At 46.2% G+C, this 23655-nt stretch overlaps 1 protein-coding gene across 1 annotated transcript in view; it reads right to left on the bottom strand.

The window, feature by feature from the left end:
* Window positions 1-23655, bottom strand: part of LOC137373166 (di-N-acetylchitobiase-like) — an 82547-nt gene that overhangs the window by 6387 nt on the left and 52505 nt on the right. Inside the window, exons 5-7 of the mRNA XM_068038025.1 lie at window positions 1131-1302; window positions 948-1045; window positions 245-406 (exon numbers count right to left, since the gene is read on the bottom strand). Coding sequence (XP_067894126.1) covers window positions 245-406; window positions 948-1045; window positions 1131-1302 — 432 coding nt within the window. The remainder of the gene's footprint in view (window positions 1-244; window positions 407-947; window positions 1046-1130; window positions 1303-23655) is intronic.

Below are 23655 nucleotides of genomic sequence, written 5' to 3'. Positions count from 1 at the left end.
GTCTGCAACTGGTTTTTCACAATGTTTTAACAAGGTGAACTGGTTTTGGTGCTTTGCTTCTCAACTCCCATTTTCTTGTCAATTATCCAACTGCACACATTTCCGACTGTCCAAATTGGACATTTTGAACTTTGCTGAATCCTGCACACAGAGAATACTGAATCATGAAACCCTGCAATGTTCACATTCTACAAAGAATGTTGAAATGCACAGGTCTCCACTGTGCTTTGATTGATAGTCTTACCCTGTAGACATAATATGGGGATTTGTAATCATCATCCCAATATCTGCCGGTAATTGATCTGGGCAGCTGCTGCCTGACCTCTTTATATGGAATCAATCTTCCAGCCTTAGAACTGCAAGGAGCACCTCCGACAGGAATCTTTTTCAATTCACATCTACCAGGCTGTAAAGTACAAAAGGATGAGAAATTATTACTTGTGAATATAGTTACTCTGCTAACTTCAAAAAGTTATTGACAGCATAACTGATCTCCCAGTGTATAGGCTCTGAGGGGCAATGAAGACTCAAGGATAATTGAGAATTTCAAAACTAAGCTCAATAGAATTTTGTTAGGCGGAGGTATTAATCGTGACAAAGTCACGGCAGGTATATGGAATAAAAATCAGTAACATTCAAACCGAGTGGTGGAACAGGCTTGGGGGATTGAATGGTCTACTGTATCTCCTGTGCTTCTTTGATTCCATGTGTGAAGGAATGAGCTTTGAGAAAAAAAATCAGAAGCTTAAGATTTACAGTCTAGAAGAATGCAGTTCAGGAAATGCCTCAGTGAAATGAAATGTAAAACAGCATGGATAAGGTAAGCACAGACAGCAAGCCAACGGATACAAATGGAAAGTAGCAAAACTGTAAAACAGGTATTAAAAAAGCTGAAAGAGAAGCAGAGTTAACGTTTCGGGCATTGCAAGCAAAACATTTCCTCTTACCTCATACAAGTGCTGGCAAGGATAGTCGTAACCATACCATGGAACTCCCATCACCAGCTTTCTGGAATCAATACCCAGTTTGATATAAGCAGAGAGACCTAAATGGATAAAAATATGATAGTTTTAGATGAACATTGATATCCGGGAGGCAGACCCTGAACCAGAAGGTTTTAATGTACATACCTGAATAAATCTGGTGATGGGGAGCATTTGCTTTTGCAAAGCACTCATCCCACATTTGATGCTGCACATTATAGGACTTTACGAATAAGAAGTCACAGGAATTTGCCATTTCCACATAATCATGGCATGGGTCATCTGGGCAGTCTGGAGCCCAAGGTACATTAAATGAGACCTAAGGAACAAATAATAATGAGAATTTAACTTTATCTCACACCTCGGGCTGGATTTTATAGAGCCCGCGACGTTGGGATCCATGGTAGGGGGGAGGGGGCATGAAGATTGCCCTGAATGAGGCCAGCCACGGACCTCGACACCGGCAGGGTCCAGCCCGATATTGCCGGCGGCAGCGAGGCCTCGTGGCGGCCCCCCCACCGTGCGGCGCGTGATCACCATTTAAATATTTATCTAAATGAACTCACCTGAATAAATGAGTCTCCCACTGACTCCTGAAATCCCGCCGTGATTTTCACCCCGGCGATTGGCACTGCCATGCCTTCAGATCCCTGTCCAGGGAAACGAGGCGCTGCACTGGTGGGGAAGGGGGAGAAGGTACATTTCTCAGTGCAGGTGGTGGGGGGGGACAGGGCCAAATGAACATCACAGGTGTAGGGGATGGTGGGAAAGGATACAGTGTAAATGTTGTGCAGTTTTGGGGGAAAAGGTCAGGTTGTGAAGGTAAATGATTTGGGGTGAAAAGGGGAAATAATTAATCCAATTGATATTGGGGTTGGAGAGGAGCAAATGAAAATGAATTCAATGTGACTTTAAATATTTCAATGTCCCGGATGGCTGACAGCCTTTTAAAAATGGTGTCAGCGCCTGTGCTGGGGCAGTTAATACCATTGCCGGGGACGGACAACCCACCCCCTCGATGGGATCGGGGTGGGGGCAGCCTGTATCAGCTATTTAAATGAGCTGCTGCACTTGGAATCACGGTGCCTCTCTGTCTGTGTGAGCCGCCATTTATTTCACCTCCCGCCGAAAATTCAGCCCCTTATTTTGGCTTTTACTCATAGTTATATGGTTTTTAATAAGCACTCCCTTCTCATGCAGGGTGCATGGGAGTTGTGAAATTCAACAGGGGAGAAATTCTACAATGTTCATGAATTTATAAAGTGGAACATGATAAAGTTGGGGAAAATAGTGAGTCTTAATTGTTAGGATCCTTGATTGTCTAAATATTAATCAGGAAGATTGGAAAATCAATAGTGAGATGGAATTCAATAGGGGAACAGACAGGTGTTTCTGTGGCCACAGATGTGAATCCAGGATGTTATGTTATCTCCCTGATGCCAGGGTCATGGATGTCACTGAACAGTTGCAGAGCACTCTGACGGGGGAGGGTGAGCAGCCAATGGTCGTGGTCCATATCAGTACCAAAAACACAGGTAGAAAGAGAGATGGGGTCCTGCAGGTAGAGTTCTGGGAGCTGGGAAAGAAACTAGCAAGCAGGAGCTCAAAGGTAGTAATCTCCAGATTACTCCCAGTATCATGCGCAAGTGAGTACAGAAATAGGAAGAAAGAGCAGATGAATGCTTGACTGGGGAGATGGTGCAGGAGGAAATGCTTTAGATTCCTTGGACATTGGACTGGTTCTGGGAGTTGGAACCTATGCAGGCTGGATGGGTTGCACCTGAAGAAAGCCAGGACCAATGTCCTTGCAGGACGATTTGCTCGTGCTATTTGGGAAGGTTTAACCTAACTTGGCAGGGATGCGGAACCAGGTTGTAATATTGGAGAGAGAAAAACAAGGTGCACAGAGAATTTGGAGAGACAGATAGCACTAGAATAGGAAATAGTAAGGCATTAGGTGGGGTCAGAGTAAGAGGGAATGTGAAAATGTCTAAATTAGGTTTATCGTGCATGAATGTGAATGCTTGGAGTGTGATAAATAAGGTTGGTGATAATGGAGACATGGGTCAATAAAACGCAGGACTGGATACTAAATATTCCTGGATGCAAGGTGTTCAGGAAAGATAGGGAAGGAAAGGTGGGGGAAGGGACAGCTGTATTGATTTGGGAGAACATTACAGTGCTGGAGAGAGAGGATGTCCAAGAGGTCAAGGACAGAATCTATTTGGTTCGAGCTCAGAAACAATAGTGGTACACCATTACACTGATGGGTGTATTCTATAGACTACCAAATAGTGGGCAAGATATAGAGGAACAAATTTGCAGGGAAATTACAGAGTGGGGCAAGAATTATGGAGTCATTACAATGGGGGACTTTAATTATCCTAATATAGACTGGGATAGTAGTAATGTCAAGGACAGAGAGGGGCAAGAGTTTCTAGAGTGTGTTCAGGAGAATTTTCTACATCAGTATGTTTCCAGTCCAACAAGGAAGGAGACATTGCTGTATCTGGTTCTGGGGACTGAGGTGGGTCAAGTGGATCAAGGGTCAGTAGTGGAACATTTAGAGGACAGTGATCATAGTATCATAAGGGTTAGGTTGGCTGTGGAAAAGTACAAGGAGCAATCCAGAGTGAAAATAATTAATAGGGGGAGGGTCAACATCAATGGGATGAGAACAGATCTGGAAAGCATTTGACAAAATACCACATAAAAGGCTGGTTAATGAAACTCAGGCACATGGAATAGGAGGATCAGTGTCCAAATTGGATATAAAATTGGCTTCATGGTAGATAACATTGATTGGTGGAGACAGCCACTGCTTTTTTTGCTAATTGTAAAGAACTTGGATCCTGGAATACAAAGCAAAATTTCAAAAATTTGCTGATGATACCAATTTTGGAGGAGTGGCAAACAGTGAGGATGATATGAAACGCCTGCAACAGGACACAAATTGACTACTATTAATCAAAACAACAACAAATGTACGTTTTCGTGAGGAAGCTTTAAATGATAAGACTAATTTATTGACTTATTTCCTCTTCACTCTGTTGAACACTGATTTAGTGAGATCCCTGGCATTTTTTGCTTGCACAAATGGTCAATGTTTGCCTGCACACTTGTAGTGATGAATAGTATTTCAGATAGATGTCATTCAGTCAGTGATCTTGATCACACGCTGCTCCTTTTTTCTCTGTCTTTCTCTCCCTATCTCCCCCCTCTCTGTGTTTCTCACCCTCTCTCTATTGTTCCCCCCTCTCTCTATTGTTCCCCCTTCTCTCTGTTTTGCCCCTCTCTATCCCCCACTTTCTCTCTCTGTCTCACCCCCTCTGCCCCCCTCTCTTGGCCCCACCTCTCTTTGTTCCTCTCTCTCTCTCCTTCTTTCTCCCTCTGTCCCCATTTCTCTGTCTCTCTGTGCCCCTCATTCTCTTTCTGAGCCCCCCCCCCCCCCACCTCCCCTCTCTGTCCCCCTTTCTCTCTCTCTCTCTCTCTCCCTATATTATGTACAGTTTTGGTCCCCTTACTTGAGGAGGGATGTTGTTGCATTGGAGGCAGTTCAGAGGAGGTTAACTAGATTGATTCCAGAGATGGGATTTGTCTTATGAAGAGAGATTGAGCAGTTTCGGCCTTTACTCTCTGGAGTTTCAAAGAATGAAAGGAGATCTAATTGAGGTGTATAAGATGATTTAGGGAATTGACAAAGTAGACGTAGAGAGGATGCTTCCTCTGGTGGGGCAATCTAGAATGAGAGGTCATAGCTTTCGGATAAGGGGTAGCAGATTTAAAACAGAGGTGAGGAGAAATTACTTCTTTCAAAGGGTCGTGAGTCTGTGGAATTCACTACACCAGAGTGCGGTGGATGTCGGGACATTGAATAAATTTAAGACGAGATCGGCAGATTTTTAATCAGTAAATGGTTGAAAGGTTATGGAGAACGGGCAGGAAAGTGGAGTTGAGGCCGAGATGAGATCAGCCATGATCGTATTGAATGGTGGAGCAGGCTCGAGGGTCTGAATTGCCTACTCCTGCTCCTAGTTCTTATGTTCTTACGTTCTCTCTGAGTCACTCTCCACCCCCCACCGCCTCCCCCCCCGTCCTCCCTCCTCATCTCTCTGTCCCCCTTTTTATCTCTCTCTCCCTCTCTCTCTCTCTGTCCCCCTCTCTCTCTTTCTACCTCTTGCTGTCTGTGTCCCCCCTCTCTTTCTCCATCTGAAAATTGGTGATGTCATAAATAGTGAGGAGGAAAGCCTTAGTTTCCAGGACGATATAGATGGGCTGGTAAGATGGGCGGAGCAGTGGCAAATGGAATTGAATCCTGAGAAGTGTGAAGTGATGCATTTTGGGAGGACTAACAAGGCAAGGGAATATACAATGGATGGTAGGAGGCGAGGAAGTACACAGGGTCAGAGGGACCTTGGTGTACTTGTCCATAGATTACTGAAGGCAGCAGCACAGGTAGATAGGGTGGTTAGGAAGGCATATGGGATACTTGTCTTTATTAGCCAAGGCATAGAATATTAGAGCAGGGAGGTTATGATGGAGCTGTATAAAACACCAGTTCGGCCACAGCTGGAGTACTGTGTACAGTTCTGGTCACCACACTCTCGAAAGGATGCGATTGCACTGGAGATGGTGCAGAGGAGATTCACCAGGATGTTGCCTGGGCTGGCACATTTCAGCTATGAAGAGAGACTCGATAGGTGAGGGTTGTTTTCCTTAGAGCAGAGAATGCTGAGGGGGGACATGATTGAGGTGTACAAAATTATGAGGGGCTTTGATAGGATAGATAGGAAGAAATTTTTTCCCTCAGTGGAGGGATCAATAACCAGGGGGCATAAATTTAAGGTGTCCCCTCTCTCTTTCTCTCTGTCCCCCTCTCTCTTTCTCTCTGTCCCCCTGTCTCTTTCTCGCTGTTCCCCCTCTCTCTCTGTCTCCCTTCTCTCTCTGCCCCCTGTCTCTCTCCCGCTCTGTCTCCCCTCTCTCACTATCTCTGTGCCTCTCCCTCTCCATCTCACTGTCCCCTCTCTCTCTCCCTCACGGTCCCTGCCCTCTCTCTCTCTCTGTCCCCCTCTCTCTCTCTCTGTCCCTGCCCTCTCTGTCTCTCTGTCTCTCTGTCCCTCTCTCTCTGTGCCCCCTCTCTCTCTCTCGCCCCTCTCTCTGTCCACTCTGACCCTGTATCTCCTCTCTCTCTGTGCCCCCTCTCTCTCCCTCTGTCCCCCCTCACTCTCTGTCCCCTCTTTCTCTCTGTTTCCCTCATTCTCTCACTCTCTCTCCCTCTCTCTCTCTGTGTCACCGCCTCTCACTGTCCTCTCTGTCTCTGCCTCTCTCTCTATACCACTCTCTCTCTGTTCTTTCTCTCTGTCCTTGCTCTCTCTCTCTGTCCCCTCCCTCGATCTCTTCCCGCCATCTTTCCGTCCCCCTCTCTTACCCCATCTCTCCCCCCATCCCTTCCCCTTCTATCTCTCTCTGTCCTTGCCCCTCTTTCTCTCTGTTCCTGCCCACACTCTCTATGTCCCCTCTCTCTGTCTTTGTCCCCCCTTCCTCCTTCTCTCTGTCCCCCTCTATCCCCCGCCCCCCACCAAAGGGATCAAGGGATATGGGGAGAAAGCGGGAACAGGGTACTAAATTAGACGATCAGCCATGATCTATTTCTGAATGGTGGAGCAGGTCCGAAGGGCCGAATGGCCTACTTCTGCTCCTATTTTCTATGTTTCTGGGTTCCTACGTCTCTCTCTCCCCCTCTCGCTTTCTCTGTCTCCCCCTCTCTCTCTGTCCCTGCCCTCTCTCTCTGTCCCTCTTTCTCTCTCTCTGTTCCCCATCTCTCTCTCTCTGTCTCCCTCTCTCTTCCCTCTCTGTCTCTCTCTCCCCTCTCTCTCTGTTGCCCATCTCTTTATTCGCCCCCCCTCTGTCTGTCCCTCCTTTCGCTGCTCCCCTCTCTCTCTCTGTCCCTGCCCCATCTCTCTCTGTCCCTCTTTCTCTGTCTGTCTGTCTCTCTCTCTCTGTCACCCCCCCTCTCTGTCCTCCCTCTTTCTCTTCCTCCTCTCTCTCTGTCCCCTCTCCCTGTTCCCCCTCTCTCTCCCTGCACTCTGTCTCCCACCCACCCTCCCGTCCGTCTCTCTCAGCCCTCTGTCCCTGCCTCCTCTGTTTCTGTCCCTGCCCTCTCTCTCTGTCCCTCTTTCTCTGTCTCTCCCTGTTTCCCCTCTCTTTCTGTGTCCCGTCCTCTCTCTGTTCCCCGTCTCTCTCTCTCTGTCCCCCTCTCTCTAACCCCTCTGTCTCTCTCTCCCCATCTCTTTATTTGTTCCTCCCTCTCTCTGTCCCTCCTCTCTCTGCTCACCCTCTCTCTCTTTGCCCCCCCTTCTCTCTGTCCTCTCTCTTTCTTTTCCCCCCTCTCTCTGTCACCTCTCTCTCTCTCAAGTGCCCTCTCTCCACCCCCCCCCCACCCATTTCTCTCAGCCCTCTCACTCTCTCTCTCTGTCCCTTCCCCCTCTTACTCTCTCTGTCCCTGGCCCCTCTCTCACTGTCCCCTCTCTCTCTCTGTTCCCCCCTCTCTCTGTGTCATCCCCTCTCTCTGTCCTCTCTCTATCTCTCTCTGCCTCTCTCTCTCTACCCCTCTCTCACTGTCCTTTCTCTCTCTGTCCTTGCTCTCTCGCTCTCTCTCTCTGTCCAAACTCCCTCTCTCTCTGTTCCCCTCTTCCTCTTGGTGACCCCCTCTCTCTGTGCCCCTCTCTCTCTATCTCCCCTCTCTCTCACTGTCTCCCTCTACCTGTACCCCTCCTCTCTCTGTTCCCCCCTCTCTCTGTCTCCCATCTCTCTCTGCCTCCTTCTCCCCCCTTTGTTTCTCTCTCCCCCTCAGTCTGTGACTCCCCTCTCTCACACTCTCTGTCCCTCTGTCTCTACTTCTTGCTATCACCCCCTCTCTCACTCTCTCTCTCTGTCCATGCACTCTCTCTTTCTCTGTTCCACCTCTCTCTTTGCCCCCTCTCACTGTCCCTGCCCTATCTCTCTCGTTCCACTCTCTGCCCCTCTCTCTCTCTCTCTCTGTCCCTGCCCCCCTCTCTCTTGCTCTCTCTTCCCCCCTCTCGCTGCCCTCTCTCATTCCCCCTCTCTCTCTGCCGCTCTCTCTCCCTGCCCCCTCTCTCTCTGTCCCTGCCCTCTCTCTCTCTGTCCCTCTTTCTTTCCCTCTCTGTTCCCCCTCTCTTTCTTTGAACCCTTCTCTTTCTCTGTCCTGCCTCTTTCTGTCCCACTCTCTCTACACCCTCTGTCTCTCTCTCTAGCCCCTCTCTCTCCAATCCCCTCTTTTTTTTTGACCCCCGCTCTCTCTCTCTCCCTCCTTTCTCTGTCCCCTCTCTCTGGTCCCTCTCTCTCTCTTGGTGCCCCCACTTTCTCCCCCTACCAACTCTCTCTCTCTCTCTCTCTGTCCCTGCCCTCTCTCTCTGTCTGCTTTCTCTCCCTGTCCCACTCTCCCTGTCTCCATCTCTGCCCCCTCACTCTCTGTCCTTCCTCTCTCCATTCCCCTCTCTCTCTCTGTCTCCCCTCTCTCCCCCCACTGTCTACCTCTCCCGCCCACTCTCTCTTTCTCTCTCTCTCTCTCTCTCTCCCTCTCTCTGTCACCCCCCTCTCTTTCTCTCACTGTCCCTGCTGTCCCTCTCTTTCTGTCTCCTCTCTCATTCTTTGTCCCCTGTCTGCGCCATCTCTCTCTACCTTTCCCCCTCTATGTCTCTGCTGCCCACCACCCTCCAGCCCTCCCCCACAACAGTTGCAGAAAGCGGGGAAGCTCAGCTTTGTGGTTGCTCAGGTTTTTTTTTAATTTGCAAGTCAGTTTCACAGCTGACAGGTGCTGACATTGGGAATAGGGGTTTACAAACTTCAGACAGATTCAGGGTTTTCCGGTAGGCCTTTCAAAGAAAAGATCAGAACCCGCCGGAAAATTCCACATCGGTCCAAAGTTTGGAAACCGCACATCTCGCTCCCAACCCCTGTCAGCTGTGAAACTGACAGCACGATATTTTTTAAACAGCTGGTGTGCAAGAAGAAGCCAATGAGAAATTTCTCATCTCCAGTCACGGGCACTGATGAGGATGAGGAATGACCCGGGTACAGTTTATCTTCGCGGGCCGGATGCTGGCCCGCTGGCCATGTTGGACAACCCTGGGCTAGCAGAATAGGCAGACAGGTGGCAGATGGAATTTAATACAGACACTTGTGAGGTGATGTATTTTGGCAGAAGGAATAGGGTGAAGCAATATAGACTTAATGACACAGTTCTAAAGTGTTTGCAGGAACAGAGAGGGACCTGGGGCTGCATGTGCATCGATCTTTAAGGGTGGTAGGACATATTGAGAGAGTGGTTAGCAAATCATATGGGATCTTGGGCTTCATAAATAGAGGCATTGAGTACAAAAGCAGGGAAGTTATGTTGAACATTTATAAAGCTTTGGTTAGGCCCAAATTGAAGTATTACATCCAGTTCTGTTCACCACACTTTAGGAAGGATATGAGGGTCTGTGAGAGGCTGCAGAGGAGATGTATCAGAATGGTTCCAGCAATGGGGGATTTAAGTTACAAGGTTAGTTTGGAAACACTGGAGCAAAGCAGATTGAGGTGAGATAGAGGTGTACAAGATGATGACAGGCTTCGATAAGGTAGACTAGGAATAACTGTTCACATTAACTAATGGTGCAAGGACTAGGGGACACTGATTGAAGGTTTTAGGCAAGAGATGCAGGGGGAAGGTGAGGAAGAACTGTTTTATGCAGCGAGTGGTAATAACCTGGAACTCGCTGCCATGAGTGTGGTCGAAGGGGAAACAATCAATGATTTCAAAAGGAAATTGGGTGGGCACTTAAAGGAAATAAATGGACAGGACGACGGGGATTGAGCGGGGGAGTGGGACTGACTAGATTGCTTCATGGAGACTTGATGGGCTGAATGGCCTCCTTCTGTGCGGTAAATGACTCGATGACCGGATGAGGAAATTGGAATCAAAGATTTGCAGGCAAACCTATAACGACACAATAAGCGGCCTTTAAAGAGAAGATAGTTTGTGTACAGTCAAGGGGGAAAGGCAGGGCAAACAAATCGGAAACACCCTGGATGACAAAAGAGATAGAGAGTAAGAGTAAGCTGAAAATGGGTGCATATGACAGACTTGAGGTGGATAATACAATTGACAACCAGGCTGAATATAAAAAGTTCAGAGGGGAAGTGAAACAACAAATAAGAGAAGCAAAGAGAGAGTATGAGAAGGGACTGTCAGCTAACATAAAAGGGAACCCAAAAGTCTTCTATAAGCGTATAAACAGCAAAGGGGTGGTAAAAGGAAAAAACGGGCATTTTAGGGACATAAAAGTGGATTTATGAATGGAGGCAGGGGGCATGGCTGAGATATTAAATGAGTATTTTGCATTTGTCTTTACCAAAGAAGAAGGTGCTGCTCAAGTCACAGTGAAAGAGAAGGTAGTTGAGACATTGAAGGGGCTAGAAATTAATAAAGAGGAGGTATTAGATAGACTGGTTGTACTTAAAGTCAACAGGACTGGATGAGACTCATCCAAGGTTACTGAGGGAAGTAAGGGGAGAAATTGAAGAGGCAGTGGCCATAAACTTTCAATTCTCTTTAGATAGAGGGATGATGCTAGAGGACTGGAGAATTCCAAATGTTACACCCTTATTCAAGAAAGGGTGTAAGGACAAATCCAGAAACTACAGGCCAGTCAGTTTAACATCAGTTGTGGGAAAGTTTTTAGAAATGATAATTTGGGACAAAATTAACAGTTACCTGAATAAATGTGGATTAGTTCAGGCAAGCCAGCATGGATTATGTAAGGGAAAATCGAGTTTAGCTAACTTGCTTGAGTTTTTTGATGAGGTAACTGAGAGGATTGAAAAAGGTAATGCTGTTGATGTGGTGTACATGGACTTCCAAAAGGCATTTGATAAAGTGCCATAATACAGGCTTATCAGCAAAGGTAGAGCTCGTGGAATAAAAGGGACAGTGGCAGCATGGATACGAAGTTGACTGGGTGACAGGAAACAGAGCGGAGTGGTGAACGGTTGTGTTTGGACTGGAGGAAGGTATATAGTGCCGTTCACAACAACACAAGAAATAGGAGCAGAAGTAGACCATATGGCCCCAGCTTTAAATGCATTCAATGATGGAGCATCCACAACCCTCTGGGGTCCAGAATTTTAAAGGCAGAGCTGTTCCAAAGTTCGACCTGTTAAGGAACAAGTGAAAAATACAAGGCTGGATTGCATCTATTTCAATGCAAGGAGTCTTACGAGTAAGGCAGATGAGTTGATGGCATTGATTAGCACATGGCATTATTATATTATTGCTATCACAGAGACATGGTTGAGGGAGGGGCAGGACTGGCAGCTCAATATTCCAGGGTATAAAATCTTCAGGTATGATAGGTGAGGGGATAAAAGAGGAGGTGGTATTGCACTGTTTATCAAGGAGTCAATTACTGCAGTAAGGAGGGATGATATCTTCGAAGGTTCCTCAAATGAGGCCATAAGGGTAGAAATTAAAAACAAAAATGGGGCAATCACTTGGCTGGGAGTGTACAACAGGCTTCCAAACAGTCAGGGAGAGATAGAGGAGCAGATATGTCGGCAAAGTTCTGAGAGGTGTAAAAATAATAGGGTAATAAGAGTTGGGGATTTCAAAACCCAAATATCAACTGGGATAGTCTTAGTGCAGAAGGCTTAAAGGGGGCAGAATTATTAAAATGCATACAGGAGAGCTTTTTGAGCCAGTACGTAGATAATTCTACAAGAGAAGGGGCAGTACTGGACCTAACCCTAGGGAATGAAGGCGGGCAAGTGGTAGAAGTGTCAGTGGGGGAACATTTCAGGGGTAGTGACCATAACTCTGTAAGATTTAAGGTAGTTATGGAAAAGGACTAAGATGGACCGGAAATAAATTTACTGAATTGGGGGAAGGCTGATTTTAAGATGATAAAACAGGATCCGGCCAAAGTGGACTGGAAACAGCTACTTGTAGGAAAGTCGACATCAGATCAGTGGGAGTCATTCAAAGAGGAAATAGTGAGAGTTCCGAGCCAACATGTACCCATTAAGGTGAAGAGTAGGACCAACAAGTCCAGGGAACCCTGGATGTCAAGGAATATAGAGGATTGGAACAGGAAAATAAAGGAGCTTATGGCAGATTCTGAGTGCTGAAAACAGCGGAGGCACTAGAGGAGTATAGAAAGTGTAGGGAGGTACTTAAAAAAGTAATTCGGAGAGCTAAGAGGGGGCTTGAAAAAACACTGGTGGGCAAGATAAAGGAAAATCCTAAGGCATTTTATAAGTATATTAAGGGCAAGAGGATAACCAGGGAAAGAGTAGGGCCCATTCGGGACCAAAGAGGCAATTAGTATGTGGAGCCGGAGGACATAGGTGAGGTTTTAAATTATTACTTTTCATCTGTGTTCACTATGGAGAAGGATGATGTAGGTGTAGTGATCAGGGAGGGTGATTGTTATATACTTGAACATATTAGCATTGAAAAGGAGGAAGTATTCGCTGTTTTCGCGGGCTTAAAAGTGGATAAATCCCCAGGCCCAGATGAGATCTGTCCCTGGCTGTGGTGTGAGGCAAGGGAGGAGATTGCAGGGGCTCTGACAGAAATTTTCAAATTCTCTCTGGATTTGAAGACTTTGAAGGAGAGGTACCAGAGGATTGGAGGACAGCGAATGTGGTATCATTAGTCAAGAAGGGTAGCAGGGATAAACCAGGTAATTGCAGGCCGGTGAGTCCAACATCAGTGGTGGGGAAACTATTGGAAAAAATTCTGAGAGACAGGATTAATCTCCACTTGGAGAGGCAGGGATTAGAACATAGAACATAGAACAGTACAGCTCAGTACAGGCCCGTCGGCCCATGATGTTGTGCCGAACCTTTAACCTTCACGAAGATCAAACTAACTACCTCCCCTTCATTCTACTATCATCCAAGAGTCGCTTAAATGCCCCTAATGTATCTGCTTCTACTACCACCGCTGGCAGCGCATTCCATGCACCCACCACTCTCTGTGTAAAGAACTTACCTCTGACATCTCCCCGAAACCTTACTCCAATCACCTTAAAATTATGCCTCCTGGTGATAGCCCTTTCCACCTGGGAAAATGTCTCTGACTATCCACTCTATCTATGCCTCTCATCATCTTGTACCCCTCTATCAAGTCACCTCTCATCCTTCTTCGCTCCAATGAGAAAAGCCCTCGCTCCCTCAATCTTTCATCGTAGGACATGCCCTCCAGTCCAGGCAGCATCCTGGTAAATCTCCTCTGCACCCTCTCGAAAGCTTCTACATCCTTCCTATAATGAGGCGACCAGAACTGAACACAATATTCCAAGTGTGGTCGAACCAGGGCTTTATAGAGCTGCAGCATAACCTCGCGGTTCTTAAACTCAATCCCCCTGTTAATGAAAGCCAACACACCATACGCCTTCTTAACAACCCTATCAACTTGGGTGGCAACTTTGAGCGATCTATGGACATAGACACCAAGATCCCTCTGTTCCTCCACACTACCAAGAATCCTGTCTTGAAACCTGTATTCTGCATTCAAATTCGACCTTCCAAAATGAATCACTTCACACTTTTCCAGGTTGAACTCCATCTGCCACTTCTCAGCCCAGCTCTGCATCCTGTCAATGTCCCATTGCAACCTACAACAGCCTTCCACACTATCCACAACTCCAGCAACCTTCGTGTCATCGGCAAACTTGCTAACCCAGCCTTCCACTTCCTCATCCAAGTCATTTATAAGAATCACAAAGAGCAGAGGTCCCAGAACAGATCCTTGTGGAACACCACTGGTCACCTAGTACATGCTGAATACTTTCCATCTACTACCACCCTCTGACTTCTATGGGCCAGCCAATTTTGTATCCAGACAGCCAACTTTCCCTGAATCCCATGCCTCCTTACTTTCTGAATGAGCCTACCATGGGGAACCTTATCAAACGCCTTGCTAAAATCCATATATACCACATCCACTGCTCTTCCTTCATCAATGTATTTTGTCACATCTTCAAAGAATTCAATAAGGCTTGTGAGGCATGACCTGCCCCTTTCAAAGCCCTGCTGACTGTCTCTAATCAAACCATGCTTTTCCAAATAATCATAAATCCTGTCTCTCAGAATCCTCTCCTATAATTTGCCCACTACCGACGTAAGACTGACTGGTCTATAATTCCCAGGGTTATCCCTATTCCCTTTCTTGAACAAGGGAACAACATTTGCCACCCTCCAATCATCCGGTACTACTCCAGTGGACAGTGAAGACGCAAAGATCATCACCAAAGGGGCAGCAATCTCTTCCCTCACTTCCCGTAATATCCTTAGATATTTCCCGTCTGGCCCCGGGGACTTATCTGTCCTCATATCATTCAAAATTTCCAGCACATCCTCCCTCTTAACCTCAACTGTTCGAGCATATCAGTCTGTTCCACGCTGTCCTCACAAACGACCAGATCCCTCTCACTAGTGAATACTGAAGCAAAGTATTCATTTAGGACCTCCCCTACCTCCTCCGACTCCACGCACAAGTTCCCTCCACTATCCCTGATCGGCCCTACCCTCACTCTGGCTATCCTCTTGTTCCTCACATAAGTGTAGATTTTCTTCAATCCTACCCGCCAAGACTTTTTCATGTCCCCTTCTCGCTCTCCGAAGTCCATTCTTCAGTTCCTTCCTGGCTACCTTGTAACCCTGTAGAGCCCTGTCTGATCCTTGCTTTCTCAACCTAAAGTAAGCTTCCTTTTTCCTCTTGACCAGTTGTTCCACATTAATCAGGGGTAGTCAGCATAGCTTTGTCAGGAGGGGATCATGTCTCACTAACTTGATTAAAGTTTTTGAGGAGTTGACGAAATGTGTAGATGAGGGTAAAGCAGTTGATGTAGTCGATATGGACTTCAGTAAAGCTTTTGATAAGGTCCTGCATGGGAGATTGGTTAAGAAGATAAGACCCCATGGGATCCAGGGCAATTTGGCAAATTGGATCCAAAATTGGCTTAGTGGCAGGGGGCAGAGGGTAATGGTCAAGGGTTGTTTTTGCGAGTGGAAGCCTCGGACCAGTGGTGTCCCGCAGGGATCGCTGCTGGGACCCTTGTTGTTTGTCGTGTACATTAATGATTTAGATGTGAATATAGGAGGTATGATCAATAAGTTTGCAGATGACACGAAAATTGGTGGTGTCATAAATAGTGAGGAAGAAAGCCTTCGATTACAGGACGACGCAGAGGGGCTGGCAAGATGGGCGGAGCAATGGCAAATGGAATTTAATCCTGCGAAGTGCGAGGTGATGCATTTTGGGGGGACTAACAAGGCAAGGAAATATACAATGCATGGTTGGACCTTAGGAAGTACAGAGTGTCAGAGGGACCTTGGTGTACTTGTCCATAGATCACTGAAGGCAGCAACACAGGTAGATAAGGTGGTTAGGAAAGCATATGGGATACTTGTCTTTATTAGCCGAGGCATAGAATCGAAGAGCAGGGAGGTTATGATGGAGCTGGATAAAACATTATTTCGGCCACAGCTGGAGTACTCTGTACAGTTCTGGTCACCACACTATAGGAAGGATGTGATTGCACTGGAGATGGTGCAGAGGAGATTCACCAGGATGTTGCCTGGGCTGGCACATTTCAGCTATGAAGAGACACTGGAAAGGCTGGGGTCGTTTTTCTTCCAGCAGAGAAGACTGAAGGGAAATATGATTGAGGGACACAAAATTATGAGGGGCATTGATAGGTTAGAAAGGAAGAGACCTTTTTCCCCTAGCGGAAGGGTCAATAACCAGGGGGCATAGATTTAAGATAAGGGGCAGGAGGTTCAGAGGGGATTTGAGGAAATGTTTTTTCACCCAGAGGGTGGTTGGAATCTGGAATGCACTGCCTGAAGAGATGGTAGAGGCAGGAACCCTCACAACATTTAAGAAGTATTTCGATGAGCACTTGAAATGCCATAGCATACAAGGATACGGACCAAGTGCTGGAAAATAGGATGGGAATAGTTAGGTGCTTGATGGCCGGCAGAGACATGATGGGCTGAAGGCCCTTTTTCTGTGCGGTATAACTGTGTGACTCTCTGATTCACAACCATTTGAGTGAAGTAATTTCCCCTCATCTCAGTCCTGAATGATTGGCTGAATGATCCTAAGTCTGTGCCTAGATTCCCCGACCAGCAGAAACAATCTCTCAGCTTCTACCCCATCAAGCCCTTTCAGAATCCTGTACGTCTCAATTCGATTGCCTCTCATTCTTCTGAACTCCAGAGAATACAGGACCAATTTACTCAGCCTCGCATCATTGAACAACCCCCTCAGCCCAGAAACTCTGCATTGCACTGCCTCCAGTGCAAGTATACACTTTCTTAAATGGGGAGATCAAATCTGCATATAATATTCCAGGTGCAGTCTCACCAAAGCCCTGTATAATTTTATAGAGACTTCTTTATTCCTGTACTCCAATTCCCTTTCAATAAAGGCCAACATGCCATTTGCCTTCCTAATAGCCTGCTGCAGCTGCATGTTAACTTTGTGTGTTTCTTGTACGAGTGCACCCAAGTCTCTCTGAACATCAACACTTAACAATTTCACACCTTTTAAAAAATATTCTGTTTTTCTATTTTTACAACCAAAGTGAACAACATCACACTTCCCTACATTATACTCCATTTGCCATCTTGTTGCCCATTCACTTAACCTGAATATATCTTTGCAGCCTCCCTATGTCCTCCCCACAGCTTACCTTTCCAACGAGGTTTGCGTCACCAACAAATTTAGACACATTATTCCCAGTCTCGGCACAGTGGCGCAGTGGTTAGCACCGCAGCCTCACAGCTCCAGGGACCCGGGTTCGATTCCGGGTACTGCCTGTGTGGAGTTTGCAAGTTCTCCCTGTGTCTGCGTGGGTTTTCTCCGGGTGCTCCGGTTTCCTCCCACAAGCCAAAAGACTTGCAGGTTGATAGGTAAATTGGCCATTATAAATTGTCACTAGTGTAGGTAGGTGGTAGGGAAATATAGGGACAGGTGGGGATGTTTGGTAGGAATATGGGATTAGTGTAGGATTAGTATAAATGGGTGGTTGATGTTCGGCACAGACTCGGTGGGCCGAAGGGCCTGTTTCAGTGCTGTATCTCTAATCTAATCTAATCTTTGTCTAAGTCATAAATGTAGAGTGTAAATAGCTGAGGCCCCAGCACTGATCCTTCCGGCATCCCACAATTCAATGCCTCCCAACTTGAAAATGCCCCATTTATGCCCACACTCTGCTTTATGTCTGTTAACCAATCCTCCATCAATGCTAATAAATTACCCTCAACAACATGAGCCCTTATCTTGCCTATTAATCTTTTTTGTGGTACGTTATCAAATGCCTTTTGGAAATCCGGGTATACTACATCTACTGGTTCCCCTTTATCTACCCTACCAGATACATCCGTCAAAAATTGGCTATGATGGATTGGGAAACGTTACTAAAAGGGATGACAGTGGATGGGCAATGGCAAACATTCGAAGAGCGCATGGATGAACTGCAACAATTGTTTATTCCTGTCTGGTGCAAAAGTTAAACGGAAAAGGTAACCAAACCATTATTATGGGGAATAAAGAAATGGCTGACCAAATAAATACATACTTTGAATCCATCTTCACAAAGGAGATCACAAATATCACACCAGAAATATGGGGAACACAGGCATTAGTGAGAGGGAGGAACTGAAGGAAATCAGTATTAGTAGAGATATGGTGTTGGGGAAATTGATGAGTTTGAAGGCCGATAAATCCCCAGGACCTGATAATCTACACCCCAGAGTACTTAAGGAAGTGGCCCTAGAAATTATGGATACATTGGTGGTCATCTTCCAAGATTCTATAGACTCTGGAACAGTTCCTACAGATTGGAGGGTAGCAAATGTAACCCCACTATTTAAAAAGGGAGGTAGAGAGAAAACAGGGAATTATTGACAAGTCAGCCTGACGTCAGGAGTGGGGAAAATTCGAGAGTCCATTATCAAAGATTTTATAGCAGAACACTTAGAGAAAAGTGGTAGAATCAGACAGAGTCAGCATGGATTTATGAAAGGGAAATCATGCTTGACAAATCTACTAGAATTCTTCGAGGATGTCACTAGTAGAGTGATGAGGGGGAGCCAGTGGATGCGGTTTATTTGGGCTTTCAGAAGGCTTTCGACAAAGTCCCACATAGGAGATTAGCATGTAAAATTAAAGTGCATGGGATTGGGGGTAGTGTATTGCGATGGATAGAAAATTGGTTGGCAGACAGGGAACAAGCAATAGGAATAAATGGGTCTTTTTCCGAATGGCAGGCAGTGAGTAGTTGGGTATCGCAGGGATCGGTGCTCGGACCCCAGCTACTCACAATATATATTCATGAGTTAGATGAGGGAATTAAATGTAATATCTCCAAATTTGCAGAATACACAAAACTGGGTGAGAGGGCGAGTTGTGAGAAGGATACAGAAAGGCGTCAGGGTGATTTGGACAAGTTGAATGAGTGGGCGAATGCATGGGAGATGCAGTATAATGTGGATAAATGTGAGGTTATCCAACTTGGTAGCAAAAACAGGAAGGCAGATTATTATCAGAACGGCTATAAACTGAGAGAGGGGAATATGCAACGAGATCTGGGTGTTCTCGTACACCAGTCGCTGAAGATAAGCATGCAGGTGCAACAGGTGGTAAAAAAGGCAAATGGCATGTTGGTCTTCATAGCGAAAGGTGACGAGTACAGGAGTAGGCACATCTTGCTGCAATTATACAGGGTGAGGCCACACCTGGAATATTGTGAGTAGTTTTGGTCTCCTTATCTGAGGAATGATGTTCTTGCTATCGAGGGAGTGCAGTGAAGATTTACCACACTGATTCCTGGGATGGCGGGACTGATGCCTGAGGAGAGATTGAGTCAGTTTGGATTATATTTGCTGGAGTTCAGAAGAGTGAGGGAGGATCTCATAGAAATCTATAAAATTCTAACAGGACTTGACAGGGTAGATGCAGGAAGGATGTTCTCAATGGTGGAGGAGTCCAAAACCAGGAGCCATAGGAGAGGATATGGGGTAAACCTTTCAGGACTGAGATGAGGGGGAATTACTTCACCCAGACAGTGGTGAGCCTTTGAAATTCGCTACCACAGAAAACAGTTGAGGCCAAAACGTTGAATGTTTTCAAGAAGGAGTTAGATATAGCTCTTGGGTCTAAAGGGATCGAAGGATATGGGGGGAAAGCAGGAACAGGTTGCTGATTTGGATGATCAGCCATGATCATAATGAATGGTGGAGCAGGCTTGAAGGGCCGAATGGCCTACTCCTGCTCCTATTTTCTATCTTTCTAAACTCGAATAAATTTGTCAAACAGGATTTCCCTTTAGTACAGCCATGTTGACTTGTTCTGATTAGACTATGCTTTTCCAAGTGCATTGTTAAGACTTCTTTAATAATAGTCTCCAGCATCTGTCCAATGACTGATGTTAGGTTAACTGGTCCAAGGGTTGGTGTTGGGATCCCTGCTTTTCCTGATACACATTAATTACCTAGACTTGGGTGTACTGACCACAGTTTCAAAATATGCTGATGACACAAAACTCGGAAGTGTTGTGAACTGTGAGACAGATCGTGATAGACTTAAACAGACTGGTGGCATGTGCAGACAAGTGGCAGATGGAATTTAGTGCAGAAAAGTGTGAAGTGATTCATTTTTGTAGGAAGAATGAGGAGAGGCAATATAAAGTAAAAAGTACAATCTTAAAGGTGATGAAGGAGAAGAGGCACCTGTGGATATATGTTCACAATTCATTGAAGGTGGAATGACAAGGTGAGAAAGTGGTTAATCAAGTATATGGGATACTGGCCTTATAAGTAGGAGCATAGAATACTAAAGCAAGGTAGTTATGATAAACTGAAACAAAACACTTCTTCAGGCTCAACTGAACACCACACTTTCGGAAGGTTGTGAAGGCATTAGAGAGAATTCAGAAAAGATTCACGAGAATGGTTTGAGGGATGAGGAATATCAGTTACATAGATAACATATGAATTAGGAGCAGGAGTAGGTCACTCTGCCCCTCAAGCTTGCTCTACCATTCAACAAGATCATGGCTGATCTGATTGTAACCTTAACTCCACATTCCCGCCCACCTCTGGTCCTTTCACCCGCTTTCTTATCAAGAATCTATTTACCTCTGCCTTAAAAATATTCAAAGACTCTGCTTCCACTGCCTTTTGAGGAAGAAAGTTCCAAAGACTCACGACCCTCTCTTTATCTTAAATGGGCGACCCCTTCTTTTTAAACAGTGACGCCTAGTTCTAGATTCTCCCACAAGACGATACATCATTTCCACATCCATCCTGTCAAGACCCCTCAGGATCTTATCTATTTCAATCATGTCACCTTTTAGTCTTCTAAACTCCAGCGGGTACAAGCCTAGTCTGTCCAACCTTTCTTCATAAGATAAACCACCCATTCCAGGTATCAGTCTAGTAAACCTTTTCAGAACTGCTCCAAATGCATTTTCATCCTTTTTTAACAAGAAGTCCAGTACTGTACACAGTACTCCAGATGTGGTCTCATCAATGCCCTGTATAACTGTAGCATAACCTCCCTATTTTTGTTTTCAATTCCCCTCGCAATAAGTAATAACATTCTATTAGCTTTCCTAATTACGTGCTGTAGCTGGATACTAACCTTTTACAATTCATGCACTAGCTCACCCAGATCCCTCTGTATCTCAGAGTTCTGCAATCTCTCACCATTTAGATAATATGTTTTTCTTTCTTCCTGCCAAAATGGACAATTTCGAATTTCCCACATTCTGCTCCATTTGCCAGATTTTTGCCCCTCACATAACCTATCGATATCCCTTTGTAACCTCCTTATCTCCTCTTCACAACTTACTTTCCAACTTATCTTTGTGTCATCAGCAAATTTTGCAACCATACCTTCAGTCCCTTTGTCCAAGTCATTTATATAAACTGTAAAAAGTTGAGGCCCCAGCACTGATCCCTGTGGCACACCACTCATTCCATCTTGCCAACCAGACAATGATCCATTTGTGCCTACTCTCTGTTTCGTGTGAGCTTGCTGATCTTCTATTCATGCCAATATGTTACCCTCTAAACCATGAGCTTTTATTTTTCGCAATAACCTTTGATGTGGCACCTTGTCAAATGCCTTCCAGAAATCCAAATACAGTACATCCACCATCTTCCCTTTATCCACAGGACATGTTATTTCTTCAACGAGCTCCAATAAATTGGTCAGACATGATTTCCCTTTCACAAAACCATGTTGACTCTGCCTGATTACCTTGATTTTTTTCCAAGTGCCCTCCTATAATGTCTTCAATAATAGCTTCTAACATTTTCCCAATGACAGATGTTAAGCTAACTGGCCTGTTGTTTCCTGCTTTCCTGCTGATAAATTGGAGAAGCTGGGGTTGTTCTCCTTGGAGAAAAGAAGATTAAGAGGAAAGTTGATAGAGGTGTCCAAAATCATGAGGGGTCGGGACAGAGTAGATACAGAGAAACTGTTCCCATTGGTGGATGGTTTGAGAACCAGAGGACATCAATTTAAGGAGATTTGAAAAAGAAGCAACAGTGACATGAGGGAAATCTTTTTCACACAGTGAGTTGTTAGGATCAGGAATGTACTGCTCGAGAGTGTGGTGGAGGCAGATTCAATCGAGGCCTTGAAAAGAGCGTTGGATAATTAACTGAAGGGAGAGCTACAGGGAAAGGGCAGAAGAGTGGGACTAAGTGAGTTGCTCTTTCAGAGAGCCAGTAGAAACACGATGGGTCAAATGGACTCCTTCAGTGCTGTAACCATTCTATGATTGTAATTGGATAGCTCTTTCAAAGAGCAGGCACAGGCATGATGGGCCAAATGGACTCATCGCGCTGCATTTTATTGGGGTGCCGCCGTGGACAGCGGCACCCTTTCAACTCAGCGCAATACGCACATTTAGCGGCTGCTGCAGAGCCCCCGCAATATCGCGATCGGGGGCTCATGAGCATCATTGTGCCGAGCCTCCCCCCCTTATATTCTGTGGGGAGAGGTGGGACATTCGACGCAGTGAGGAACCCTTTGACCGTTGTGCAGCAGGTACTGGGGTTCTATTTTAAGCATCCCAGCACCTGCTTCCTGACAGCTGTCAAAGAAATACTTACCTGACTGCTGAAGAGTGGGGCTGCTGTCAATCTGGCAGCAAAGCAGAAAGTGCTGCAGAAACCCAGCAGGTCAGGCAGCATCTGTGGAGAGAAAAACAGAGTTAACTTCTCCAAGTTCACAGAACTGAAAGTTAACTCTGATTCTCTCTCCACAGATGCTGCCTGACCTGCTGAGTGACCTCAGCACCTTCCACTTTGCTGCCACATACTTACCCTGCTGTGTCCTAGTGTCCTGTGAAGTTGTGATCCTCTTCTCCCACTCAAGTGTAACATTCCTTCTTGTCTGCGTATTACACCTGGGTGAATAATCTTAAAATAGCACATTCCAGGATGTGAGACGAAAAGAAAGCATAAAAGGTATTACAGAGGTTTACAGAGAAAACAATGACACAAATGGGAATGCACGGGTGTCACAGCAATGTCTGTATGTCTTTCACTAAATGTTCCTCACCAACTTGCGTGTCATTTTCTCTGTGTGAATGATGTGTGCCAGCATGTAGCGCCAATGTCACATCCCTTTGCACCGTTGGCCCTTTAGGAGAGCCAACGTAAGCATTAACATCATTGCCATGCCACCATTACTCATCAGCATCTCCACCAATGCAGTGACCTGGACATTGGCTCAGTCAGCTGCTGCCTCTAATGGTTTACACAGGGATGCTGCAGATATGGACTGGTAGACAGCAGGTGAGCGAGGGTGATGTGTGTCTTGCAGTGCTCATGTCAGTTCCTATGGAGTCGAGAGCCTTTGTCTGATAAGCCACTTCCATACATCCCTGCCTCACTGCGATCCCCACATGCGGAGCCTGACTGCCATCTGCCCTCCCAAGTGTCTTTCATATTGTAGATCCTCAGCGTCCTCATTGTCCAAGGAGGAACCCTGTTGACGTCTCTCCTCATCATGCCAGGCCTGGCCCCTATTGGGTGCGCAGCTGTGCAGAGCAGCAAAGAAAGGAGCTGGCCTTTGCAGCCCATAGTACAGGGCATCACCCTATCCATACAGGCATTGGAAGCATCCTTTCAGCATGCGATTTCCAGCTCAATGGTGGCTCTTGTAGCTCAGTGGCTGGTGTTGTTTCTCTCCTCTGCAGCAATGGTGGGATCTCTCAATGGTGTCTGGAGCCGTGTCTGTAAAGGATAGCCCTTATCTCTAAGAAGTCACCCCTCCATCTGAGCCAGTTCAGTGAACAGCAGTGGCAGCCAGGACTGGCGCAAGACCCTGGTGTCATGGCAGCTGCCTGAGAAGTGGTCACACATTCACAGCAAGCATCTGCAGTGATCACATACCAGCTTCACCTATTGAGAGGGCTCCTTTAATGGTGACATCTGCAGGTGGTAGCCTGGCGGGAGGCCTGATGGCCACATGAGTGCAGTCTATGAACATTACAACCTATGGTTCTCCGGCAATGGTGCCAGAACCAATGGCCCTCTGGGCCTGGCTGTGAGAGTCTGTCCTGAAGTGGACATACTCTGG

This window comes from Heterodontus francisci, chromosome 8, assembly GCF_036365525.1.
Source record: "Heterodontus francisci isolate sHetFra1 chromosome 8, sHetFra1.hap1, whole genome shotgun sequence".
NCBI lineage: Eukaryota > Metazoa > Chordata > Chondrichthyes > Heterodontiformes > Heterodontidae > Heterodontus > Heterodontus francisci.
The sequence above is the reverse complement of the archived record's forward strand: the minus strand, read 5'-3'. Positions and strand labels throughout refer to the sequence as shown.